Raw genomic sequence first — 13,174 nt, forward strand, 5'->3', positions numbered from 1 at the left:
AATAAAAAAAAAAAATTATGCCACAAAATAGAAACAAAAGGAACATTGCCTAATTCATTTTATGAGGCCACAGTTATCCTGATACCCAAACCACACAAAGACTCAACAAAGAAAGAAAATTACAGGCCAATTTCCCTTATGAATATAGATGTAAAAACACTCAATAAAATACTTGTAAACCAAATCCAAGAACATATCAAAAAGATCGTCCACCATGATCAAGTAGGCTTCATCCCAGAGATGCAGGAAGAATGCAATATATGAAAATCAATCATTGTAATCCACTATAAAAACAAACTGAAACTCACATGATCATCTCATTGGATACAGAAAAGGCCTTTGACAAAATCCAGCACTCCTTCATGATAAAAGTCCTGAAGAGATTGGGGATACATGAGACATACTTCAACATAATAAAGTGAACATAAAGCCAACATCAACTTAAATGGAGAAAAACCCATTTAGAGAGAGCCCACTAAAATCAGGAACAAGACAAGGTTGTCTACTCTTTCCACAGCTACTCAACATAGTACTTGAACTTTGAGCCCGACCAATGAGACACCTGAAGGAGACCAAGGCGACATAAATTGGAAAGGAAGAAGTCGAAGTGTGCTGGAAAGCCAGAGGGAGCAAGCCAGTCAGGAGCCTTTCTCTAAGGTCTCTACTTCAGTTCCTGCCTCCAGGTTCCTGGCTTGACCTCCTGCCCTGGATTCCCTTGATAATGGACTGTGATGTGAAAGAGTAAGACAAATAAATCATTCCTCCCTCAGACTCTCCAAGCAACAGGAACCAAGTGGCAAGCAATAAAGATCAAAGTATATGTCTGTCAGTGTTTAAATAACTAGAAAAAGATGCTGTACCTCATCATAGAGCTAAAAGCCACGGGCGGGCTTAGGATAAACTCACTACTTTATGCAGCATGCAGAGAGAAAAAAAAAGCTAAAATTAAAAGAAAATGCTAACAGTGACCCTGAGGTGATGCCGGGATGAAATTGATTGACTCTAATTTCAGAAACACTAAACATGGAAATCAGTGTATCTGCCAAGTAGAAAAGAGCAGTCCTATGACAGCCCAATAGTCATGATCTGCTCAAACTCCATGTAGTCTGAGGAATGCCAGCAGCCTTGAAACATCTGACTCTAGTCTCTGATCCCTCATCTGCACCTAGAAACAAGGTAAGCCCTTGCCTGTCCACCAGGGACCCCATCTCCAGCAAGTAATCTTGCATGACCTTCACGAGGGCTTCTCCATTACCACTGCGGTGGACAAACAATGGCCCCTGCTGCACAGACTCAGCTCAAACCATTCCCAGCTGTTCTTCAACATCTGTACCCAGAAAAGGGTGATGGGAAAACTGAGGCCGTCTTCTGGACATATCCAAGGGGAGATGGACTATTCGAAAGGTTTCACGATGAGTGTCTTCTTAGGTTGATTCATTTCAAAGGGAAATTATTTTAGCCTTACTGGTTTCTGCTGCTAATGAGTTATCTACTCCTTTACCCTGCTTCAATCGGGATATTCCACTCTGTGGTAGTTTCTAACACTTTGTTTTACACTAATTTTAACTATTGGACTTCATTAAATGGGAGTCTGTCATTTTTATCATTTTTCTTTAAAAAAAAAAAAACAGATCTGCTACCCACTCACATTAGAGCTACGGTTATAGCCAACACTAGCATGCAATGGCATCCATGAGCTCTGTGTCATTACTTTGCACTGGTACATAAACAGAAGGAACAAAGGAAGGTTTGCAGAGATGAAGCCACAACAGTAACTGATTTCCCTGTATTTTGTTGTTGTCTTGTCTCTGCATTCAGACCCGGTACTAGAACACACTGTTTATTTTCCTCTAATCTCCCTTGCTCAATGAGGAAGCAAACCTACACCTTGAGATCAAAGGCTGGGAAGGCCTACCAACAGCTCAGAAGATATTTGCCACTGGAATTATACCCAAGACAAGCGAACACTTTAGGCTGGGAAATATGGGAAAGACCCAGGGTAAGGAACATAATACGGCAGTGAAGAGTTCTGCAGCAGAAGCCTGGGTGACAAGGTAAGACAGTCAACCTTGCCACAGAAGTCAACGTGAAGAAACAGCTACTGACACCTAGTGCACAAACAGAAGGTGACGTGAGTTTTGCTGTGCAGGGTGGCACCAGATGTGCCTCTCAGAAGACCTAAGACCTAGGAAAACATCACGGCCAAGAAGAATAAGGTACCCTCATCTCCAGAGGAGCCCACAGTGGGACGGGCCTGACTCAGCCCTAGGTAATCAGAATGACAGCAGGCGGCCTCCCCTGAGCCAGGGACTCCTTTGTCCTCATCTGATCACTCTGCTTGTTTCTGTCACTTTCTTGCTAAAAATGGCCCATCTAAAACGTCAGCTCAGTAAGGAGTTTTACTAGATAAAGGGGGTCTCTATCCTGCCCTGATGGGGCCAGAGGACAGATACAGATTGGTGAAGGAATGGCAGGCAATCTGCTCTAATGGTAAAGCAATTTGGCAGAAATGACTTGGAAACAGTTGACGCCAGCCTGAAACCTGCAGTAGCTTGTGGTCCTAGAATCCAGCACAGCAACATGCAACTGTGCAGAACAGCATTCAGAACTACATATAAGCCCTCTCATCACTGTGATCTGAAAGCTCTCATGGAAGTCATCTCTGATAATAATAGGGGAAGGACATTTTAGGAGGAGGAAGTCAGACTACAACATCTTTATCCTACAGCAACCCCACCAGCCAGGCGGTCAGCACTCGATGACACCTTGTTCTCTAAGTTCCAACCTTACTACATTTTATAGTCTTTTTCTAACCTGTACTTTCAAGAAGAAAAGGAAACTCAAAACTAGGCTCAGTCCAACTGACTTTTTAGCCTTAGATTATGTTCTCAAAGAAATCTAATAGAGTGACTGAGCTAGCTGATCTAGAAACCACGCTCTACATTTTTAAAATCTTCTTTCAACTTTTACATACCTAAAAGACCACTCTCTGTCCAAATGAATCAGTATTCTTAATTCTTTTTGTTTGTTTTTTTTTTAGGCTAAATGTCATATGACATACATAAAAACATGTTTTTGTCTTCTGCTTCCTTGCCCACACCTGTTATCCCAAGTTGACCCGTGTGGCTTCTCCCAACCCAATCTCTCCTTTTTTGTTTTCTACCTAAAGAGTTACCGTTCTGCCAGAATAGCGTGTGGTGCTAGCCGCTGAGTGGGACACCTGGACTTTAACCAGCTCTAACAAGCACTATTGAGGACGCCTGTGAGATGCCTGGGCACACTCCCCGTGTCTCTGGGTGCTAAACCATGTCTGTTACTTCCATAGCCCAGCTGGTAGAGGGATGGACTGTAGAGTTCTTAATTCTAATGCTGCACAGAGACCCACAGAATGACTTTTAAATACGAAGAGTACCTAATAAAGTAAAAAGCACAAGGAGGAATGAATACGGTCAAACACCCCAGACTGGTCATGAGGACACCCAGTGACTTCACAATGAACACATCCTCAGAGAACCCGTCCCTGCACCATCCCTGCAAGGCAATACATTTTCCTGGACTTACATATAGCCAACTTAATTCTCTTAAAATATCATTTAATATTGTATCTCTTTGTCTAGCTGTCTAAGAACCTTTGAAACTACAGAATTACAAAATTTTTTATATTATTTAAATGTCAAAAGGAGAAAAATGAATATTTTTCTTACAAAGTGGCTGCCTATGAATGACTACAAAGAAAGTCATATGTTACAATGTTTCCTTACCTCCACATAGCGGGACAGTCACTGATTTCCACAGCTAGCACTACTCTCCAATAGGAAGATTTTAGGATCTGACATGGTTAAATGCAAATATTTACAACTACTAACCTTAAGGTGAACTCCAATCAGTGCCTGCCTGTGCTCTTCGGGATAATCCTGGCTCTGATAGAGACAACAGTTTGCATCTACTGGATAGTGCATGTGTTTGCTATGTAGACTTTATAGGGAAACAGTGCTGGTAATAAAGTTTTATATCTTTTTATTTCCACAACACATTAGTCATTACCTAATAAACCTCTATTGTCGCAAACATTAAATACAGAAAAGAACTCAGATGTTAATTATCCTATTAAACACTGAGAAAAACACTCCTAGCAGAGCTTCTTGTATAATCGCTTGCCGTTTGAAAAACTATGTATCGAGCTCCTTTGGCTCTTCCCATGAGAGGTACTTAGGAGAGTTCAAACATTTTCTTTTTTCATTTTATACAGGATTAAGCAGAGTTTGGCCCAACTCAGAGGCAAGATTCTTTAGGAAGCTGAGGGCTGAGAACATTCCTTACTCAAACGTGAAATTCCATTGTCAGGGAAATCACTAATGCCGACTATCAAGGGGATATGTCTCATTCCTATGGCAGGATCAGCTAAAGTGAACCGCTTCTCCTGTTGCTAGGAAACCGCCACTCATTACATGCCATTAGCAGCACCCTAGAGAAGAAAACTGGCATGTGTTCCACATTTGGGATACTAGGGATTGAACGAAATCCACTGAAACTGCTGCCAAAATCTCTGGCTCTGAGTCTATGCTGCATCGCAGCAGGCGTCCCCATCACTGCCTTTGAAGTTTTCCCTGCTCAACTTCCTTCTCTAACAACTAAAATTATTCCTCCAATATCCTACATTTCCAAGCTCAAAGGTTCTAAGAAATGTTAACAGAGAAATTAAAAAGCAGTTGTTATTCATTTCATGAAAGACACTAGATATTTCTGCGTTTAATGATTAAGATCAAAACAGAACACAAAAACGTTATTTCAAATATGGGGAGAACAAAAAGAAACACACAGTAATAAATTCTGTACTAAAATGACATTCCAGCATTTATCTTCCTGGTTTTCTACCTCTGTTTTTATATCCTGACATGCTTTTCTGCAATGCTTCACAGATACACTCCCAAACATACACAATATTTATTTACCAATCTTCTCCCTTCCTTTAAACAGATGAGGTTCCAAGAAGAAATGGTGAAACTATACAGATACGGTACTAGAAACTGGCAAGTTGAAACCAAGAGACTTCTAATCCTGCCACTTCTGTACTCTGATTAAGCCATCCTCCAGAAGCTAGTGTAAGTTGGTTAAAGTGGCTGGCAGACCTCCTTAGCTAAGTTAGGATGAGGTTGGCAGGGCTCCATCCCATGGGAATTCTTCCCACCTCCCATTCGCTCAGGGCATTGTGGTGACTCCTGGCTGCACTCGGAGCTCAATAACCAGTCCTTGGGGTAACTTAAGAATTGTTCTCAGGGGATTCTGCCTTGCTGAAATGGCTTGCCCAGCTTCTCCCAGCCTCTTCCGTTGTTCCCTTCTTAACAGGATCATTTCCTACTATGGCTGCGAGATTTAGAAGAAAAATTACAGAAAACTCCACTAAGTTTAAAAATCAGATTTTTTAAAGCATGGATGTTGGGGGCTGTGGACCACCAGACCCTGAATTTCCTGTAAACAACTTATTTTCTATGCTTGGTGCTGCTCTGAGCACAAACAGGGGAGTGGTTTCTGGTGGCTGCAGCAGAAGGATCCGGGAGCTGGGGCGTGGTCAGAGCACTGTATAAGCTGCCCCTGAACACAATGAAGTGGGCATTCTTGGCATTCCTCTATGGAGGAAGACCGGTGTCCCCGCGTCTCTGTCTGTTTGTGTGCGTGTATTTTTAAGTCCCCAGCCTACACATGGACAGGCCCTAAGTATCCCATGCATCGCTAGTACTCAGACTTAGCTAGATACCCCACAGTCTGTTCCTGCTCCACTGTGTAGCCTTGATCCTTGACTCCTTTCTCGCTGTCGTAGATCTGACGTTCCTTACAAACCCCACTTCCAAAATTCTATTTACTTCTCTTATATTCTGAAAAGCAGCCTCAGGTTTCTAATGCCCTCAGTGCTCTGCACACAACTAATCCACCTGTCACTTCTCACACCATCCTGCCTCACAGGAGATTCTCAAGTATCTGATCCCAGCATCTCTGCCTCAGCTCTAGATTCCTCCTGACTATGTCCTGCAGAACACAGGACTTCACTTCCCTGATTCTCTAGTCTGTTGACTGGATCTTCCCCACTTGACTTCCCGTACTGCGACTTTTAACCCTACATCCAGCGATGGTTTGTCCATGTGGTCTACAGGCTTTACAGACTGGCTACAGAGAACCAAAGCTCTGATGGTTAGCATCCCATGGACCTTGGCTGCTACACTGGGATCCTGTCACCCATCTCTTTATCTTCACTTATTCCTCTGGAAGACATTACAAAGCATCTCCTCAGCACTACTGACTAATTCTAGAACATGGTTAGAGTCACCTGGAATAATAGATTTAGAAATGCTAACTCCATGGCCCTACCTTTAACCCATGAAATGCTGGTGTTCATGTGGAGAAAATGGAAGAGGGGCAGCTCTCCATATAGATTTTAAAACACTGACACCCGTGAACCAGTGTCGTTCAGGAAACCCACAGTCCTTTTCCTTCTACAGGGAAGATTAAGGCAAGGCTGATTTATTTAAGGCTATTTTTACCTCATCTGCCTTTTTGCCATTCCAGGTTTGAATTTAGGCTTCTTTCCCTAAAATGGCTCATCTGTCTCTCTTCTAATTCCACTCCCTTTTGCCTCTTTCACAATTTTTCTTTTCATTAGTCCTCTCATTTTTGATGACTTTCACTTTCTTGGAAAAGGTATGACAGTCTGCTTCGGAGATGTCACACTTTGTAGTTCAATCTATTTCCCAATTCCCTCTCTGTGCTTTAACTTAGTAAACAGACTGTATCCCCACCTCCACTGTCTTGCTTTAAATGTATTCTTAAACACCTATAATTTGCTCTTTTTCTGCCAGTTTCAAAATGGCGGCATTATATGTCAGCTGCCTCCTCTCCCATCTCACTCCTTGTTCTCACTAGACTGTGCCATTTTTAAAGCTCTGCAAACCAGAGAGTCCCAAACTCACAAACTAAACTCAAGTGTCAATACACGGGTCACACACCCAGTGTGTGATTTAACTGGCATGAGGTAGAACCTGAAATCCAAGTTCTTAAAGGATTACTCAAAGATTCTCTTATGTAAAAATGCGGAGAACCACTGATTCAAATAATCCAATAATCCACTAATAGTAAAATGTGTTATTTATTACGTAAGTATTAAAAAAAGGAATAAATAATCAAAACAAACTGCAGAAAAGGAACTGAAGTCTACGGAGAAAGCTCTACATAACACTGATACTTCAAGGAAACAAGTCTTCTTTAAATGCAGCTGAAAATTTCATGATTTAGAAAGAAACATGCATCTATCAACTTTTGCCTTGGCAGAAGGAAATAGAATTGGGGCACCTTCTTATTAGCATGAACCACAAGTAGGCACTTTTGCAGCTTTCCACTCTGAATTCATACAGCCGGAATAGTCCCAAGAACTTGAAAGAAAATTTAGTGAAAGTTGCCTCCGGTTCAAAATGTCCCCAAGTACTTGGGAAACAACAGAGAGCTCTCAGAAAGGCCTGACTTTGCTGCAGGCATGAAGCAATCACCAAAGGCCGTCAACATGAGAAATGACAGAACGTGAAAAGAAAGTTACATGGTGATTGATAAAATACAGTAATAGCATTTATATGATGCTGTGTTTTCTGGGTATATTGTATATTAAAGCACATAATCCTCACAGTAAAGCAGTTAACACCAACCCATGTTACACACGAAGAAAACAAAGTTCAGAGGAGTGGCGGTGAGTTACACAACTGTAAACTGTGCAGAAGGGAATAAAATCGGGCAGATGAGTCCATGTCCCTGCCTGCTGCTCTGTGGACTTAAGTCTAGGGCGTTAATATTTATGGGGCAGGCAAGAATAAAGACTTAAAGATAAATTACAAAAGGTTAAAAGGAAATCACAAAAGCTGCCTAAGAATGAAGTGATAACATTAGCGAAACTATGGGAGATTTCTCTTCACAGAAAAACAGGGTCAGAAAATAACAGTATCTTTTAAGGCCTTCAGAAAATAGTGTCACATCAGTAAAAAATATAGAGAAAGACATGCATTCCCAATAAATGAGGCATGAGAAAAGATATCACCAATACGTAAACACCACAGCAAAATACAGAAGAAAATTCCTAGGGTAAAGAAAAGACACACACACACACATACACACAAACAGATCTAAACAGGGAAAAAGCACTGGAGAAAGAAAAAATATGTGACTAAACATGAAAGATTGTTTTCTTGGTTAATTTAAAACAACGGAATATATTGTATAGCAGTGTTTCATAAGATTGCCCTTGTATTGTAGTAAAAGTCTATCCCAATATATGGAGTACGGTAAATGCCAAATGGAGCTACACTGTTGCAAAGATCTTAACTTTATGTTACACAGTGCTAGTGCTCCTGTCTCAGGAGCGGGCCTCAAACATGTTCTGTAGCAAAGATGACCATGAGCAACCTTCATGCAGGCCCACTCAGTTGTACTGACATTACTTGGAGAAAAATGTCATAAATTAAGAAAATATATTATAATCCATAAAGTGGCTAAAGAAGAATACTAAGTAAATACCAATCAAACCTGAAAATAATTTATATGAAAATTAAAAAAAATTAACTTGAAGACTTTGAAAAGCTAAAAAAACATATTATAAAACCTAAGGCAGTGACATAAGAATACCAGGAGGTAAAACTGAAGGGAATTTAAACAATAGAATTATAGAAAATAATTCCACTTCATTTATCCAAAAGTATTCAAGAATATAAATTAATTTGGAAAAATTATATGTGGCAAGCATGGGAAAAGTCAAGGTAGAGCCTTATCTCAGTCAAAACTGCAATTACGCCATGTATAAATTCAGCAGCCAATCAAACTGCAAAGATTATTAAACTGGCTAAAACAACAAGACACAGGTAAATGTCTACTGACCCACTTTAAATATAATGAAGTTGATGTTTGATGATCTGCGGGACTGAGGGTGTGTCTCAATGAGCTTGTCTAACATGCACAAGGTCAGGGATTTCATCCAGGTTTGAGAGGTGGAGTAAAAAGAAAAGGGACTTTTTTATTATATGAAAACTGTGTATTAATTGTAGCAATGAAACACCTGGCAAAAGCAACTTAAGGGAAGAAGGTTTATTTTGTTGTCTACTTCTAGGGTCCAGTCCACTATGGTGGGGAGTCAAGGCTGCAGGAGCTCCAAGCAGCTAGGAGCATTAAAACACAGTCAGGAAGCAGAAAAATATCAGTGTCCATGCTCAGCTCCCTCTTCCCTTCTCATTCAGTCTGGGCCCCCAGCCAATGCTGTGATACTGCCCACATTTAGTGTGGGTCTTCCTGCCTCAATTAGCTCAGCTATACAGTGCCTCGCAGATGTGATCAGAAGACCAGCTCTTCGGTGAGTCCAGATCCCATCTAAACAGTCAATATTAACCATCGGACTTAGGCACAAGACTCTCATGTGGCTATACCAGCACTGGCCAGTCCTCAAAATGAGAAGTTCACCAGAGACGTGGAGGAACAATTCAAAACAATAAAAGGGTCAGTTCACAAGGAAGGTATAACCATCCTAAACATGTATATCTAATAATAGAGCTTTCAAATAACTAAAGCAAAATCTAGACCTCCTTTTAGTTACAAAGTTATAGATGGACAAGGCAGAAAGAATCAATAAAGACATAGGAGATTTGAACAACACTGAAAAATACAGATTAGCCACAGTAACTATTCTAACTAGCCAAAGCAGAGCATTGACAAAGATGGACATACAAGGCTCCACAAAACGTCTCCCAAACCTGCTAAAGTATTATAAAGCAAATCTACCCAAAACAAATTCATTCAAAGTGAATACGTTAAGCTCTTAGGAAAATGCAACAATGTTTAGAAGTTGATCATACTACATATATCCATAAATAAAAGGAAAACAGAAATTAATCTGAACTGAAAAACAGTGAAAACCTAAAGAAAGTGAGAATTTGAGATCCAAAGCAAAGCCAATTAAGGATATAGGCACAGCCTCAACCACTTCTATGAAAAAGGAATCTCCTAGGGGCTGCAGAAAGGGCTCGCTGACTAGGAGCACTGGCCGCCCCTGCAGAGGACCTGGGCTTGACTCCTTGCACTCACACAGTGCCTCACAAGCACCTGTAACTCCAGTCCCAGGGCATCTGACACCTTCTTCTGGCCTCTGTGGACTCCTGTACATACATAGTGCACATAAATTCATACAGGTTCACAACTACACACAAAAAAATTCAATAGATAAACAAATACCAACTTTGGAAAAGATAAGTTATTAAAGCCAGCAATCTAAGTTTCTGCCTTCAGATGCTAGAAAAACACCAGTAAATTAGGCCCATAATGATCAAAAGCAGGGAAATGATGAAAAAAAATGGGAAGCAATAAAGTAGTAAGTAGACATAGAATACAGAGTATTTTAAAAGTCAGAAGTTGGATTTTTGAAGTATGAATTATGAACAACAGGAAATAAAGAGAAAAATGAACAAATAAGTACTTTGAGGAATAAAGAAGACAACGGCACAGGCTGCAGCCTACCTTAAAAGGTAGTAACGGATTACAGTGATCCAATTTCACACACTGTGCAACTTGTTTCTTTTCCCCAAATTCTGAAAAGATTCCTAAACTGAGCTTTTGCCAAATGTTGAGAAGAGTGAAATCAGCTGACAGACTGTTCAGATGGTGACTAACTTTGGAGATCCAATTTGTGCAGTGCAGGCAATTAACACAATTATTCTATATTTTCCGACAGTATTCAGCAATAAAGAATAGAAAGGCTGGGCTCAGACAAACAGAGGTCACAGGCACAGAGGGATTGGTGAGGAGGGGGCATGGGAAATATAACTATAGTAACCAACAGGACCTGGGTGGAAAGAGGCAGAAAGGCAGCCAAGGGCTTAACAATCAGAATAGCAGAGGACTCTGATCCAAAGGTGAAAAAGAGCATTTTCAAAACTTCACAAGCACCAGGGTTAAAAAGACAAGAAGTCTCAGAGACCACGGCCTATCTCATCACTTGCACAACCATCTGACATTAAAATCAGAAATAGTCCTTATCTGGAAATCCCCAGAGAGGACAACCCATAGCGTGATGCCGACCCAGTGCAGACTCTGGACAAATAAGGAGGAGCTGTAAACCGGTGTGACAGATTTAATATTTACCTAAGACACAATTACACCTCTCATTTATCTAGAAAAAGTACAGCTTATTCTAAGTGAACTATAAATGAAATATAGCCCACCTGGTATACTGAGATTATGCAATCATATGTGATCTCTTTTGTTAGGAATGAAATTGACAAAGCACATACAAAAAAGAAAACCCAAAAACTACAGAACCATATACAGAAAAAATAATAATAATCACAACTATTGTGACGGAATTTAAAACACAAGAAACATCATGACTCTGCATACGCTCATCTATATCTGAGGAATTTCTTTTTTTTTTATTTATTTATTAAAGATTTCCGTCTCTTCCCCGCCACCGCCTCCCATTTCCCTCCCCCTCCCCCAATCAAGTCCCTCTCCCTCCTCTATCTGAGGAATTTCTACACGGCCCTATAATTCATTACTGCCCACCGTGAGATTAACCACAAATCTAAACAGACTTGCTCTTCCTACAGCAGACTCAGAACTCAGTAGCTTGTTCCGCTCGTACGCAGCGGGAAGCTCAAGTTGGGGAAATTTGGTCTCAGTGCCACATTTGCCATTCTACGTTCCACCATCAAGTAGATCTGTCGGTCAGATGTCTCAATGTTGGCTGCAGATTTTACCAATCCTTCCACCTGGCAAATGCAGGAACCACAACCCTGCCGAAGTACAATAGTACTGAATGCAACTTTCTTACCTGTCTCAACAGCTTCTCAACGGCTGACATGACCATCAGGCCTCTCCAAACAACTGGAGCAGTCTCTTCAACCAAAAATCCCATAGACATACTGCAACAGGAAGCCAAAAATAGAACTCGTTTGTACAAGCTAACAGTACTCTTCAGAAAAAATACAAAATTCTAAAAAATTCTAAAAAATACTCACCAAGCAATACCATAATTCAAAAGAGGCCTCATTAGGTTGTCTGAAATAAGAGGGGAAAAAAATCTCTTTTAGAAGAGTATAACATTACACATAGGACACTTTCTTCATATTGTACATATGTAGTTGGTAGACTGGTTAGCCTGGGCTAATTAACATTTCCATTACCTCTTACATTTATCACTTTATATACATGTAACTGGCAGACTGGCTAGCCTGGGCTAATTAACATACTCATTACCTCTTACATTTATCACTTTATATACATGTAACTGGCAGACTGGCTAGCCTGGGCTAATTAACATACCTATTACCTCTTACATTTATCATTTCTTTGTGGTGAGAACATTAAAACTACTTTGGCAGTTCGGAAGTACATAACAATGTTGTACAACAGCTCACTGGAACTGGTCCCCTGACTAAAGGGTGCCATGCATCCTTTGGTTAAGAAATCCTCATACCCTTGGATTAAAATGTTCCTTTTTTTATTCACCTTGGCAATGATTAATCTTCATTGTCACTTGACTGGTTAGAGTCACCTAGGAAACACTCCTCTGGCTGTGTCTGGAAGGCTGTTTCCATGGAAGCTTAAGGAGGACAGAAGACCCACCCCGAATGTGGGCAGCACTAACTCCCGAGCAAAGGTCTGAGAGTGGATAAGCTGGGTTGACTGTGGATGCACTGTGATCATTCACATCCCAATCCTGCTGCCACTCCTTCCTCAGCACAATGGGGGAGAGCTCCTCAAACTGTAGGATAGATAGATAGATAGATAGATAGATAGATAGATAGATAGATAGATAGATAGATAGATAGATATAGCTATAGATAATAGATAGATAGATGATAGATAGATAGATAGATAGATAGATAGATAGATAGATGATAGATAGACATAGCTAGATAGCCATATATGATTGACAGACATATAGATGATAGATAGATAGATAGATAGATAGATAGATAGATAGATAGATAGATAGACAGACAGACATATAGATGATAGATAGATAGATAGATAGATAGATAGATAGATAGATAGATAGATAGACAGACATAGCTAAATAGCTATATATGATAGACAGACATACAGATGATAGATAGATAGATAGATAGATAGATAGATAGATAGATAGATAGATAGA

At 40.4% G+C, this 13,174-nt stretch overlaps 1 protein-coding gene across 1 annotated transcript in view; it reads right to left on the reverse strand.

Annotated features, from left to right (window-relative positions):
• The window catches only part of Nubpl (nucleotide binding protein like), a 183,086-nt gene that overhangs the window by 109,657 nt on the left and 60,255 nt on the right, over nt 1-13,174 (reverse strand). Inside the window, exons 5-6 of the mRNA XM_005343742.2 lie at nt 12,033-12,072; nt 11,846-11,936 (exon numbers count right to left, since the gene is read on the reverse strand). Of these exons, the coding sequence (XP_005343799.1) occupies nt 11,846-11,936; nt 12,033-12,072 (131 nt within the window). The remainder of the gene's footprint in view (nt 1-11,845; nt 11,937-12,032; nt 12,073-13,174) is intronic.

This window comes from Microtus ochrogaster, chromosome 1 (assembly GCF_000317375.1).
Source record: "Microtus ochrogaster isolate Prairie Vole_2 chromosome 1, MicOch1.0, whole genome shotgun sequence".
Classification (NCBI taxonomy): Eukaryota; Metazoa; Chordata; class Mammalia; order Rodentia; family Cricetidae; genus Microtus; species Microtus ochrogaster.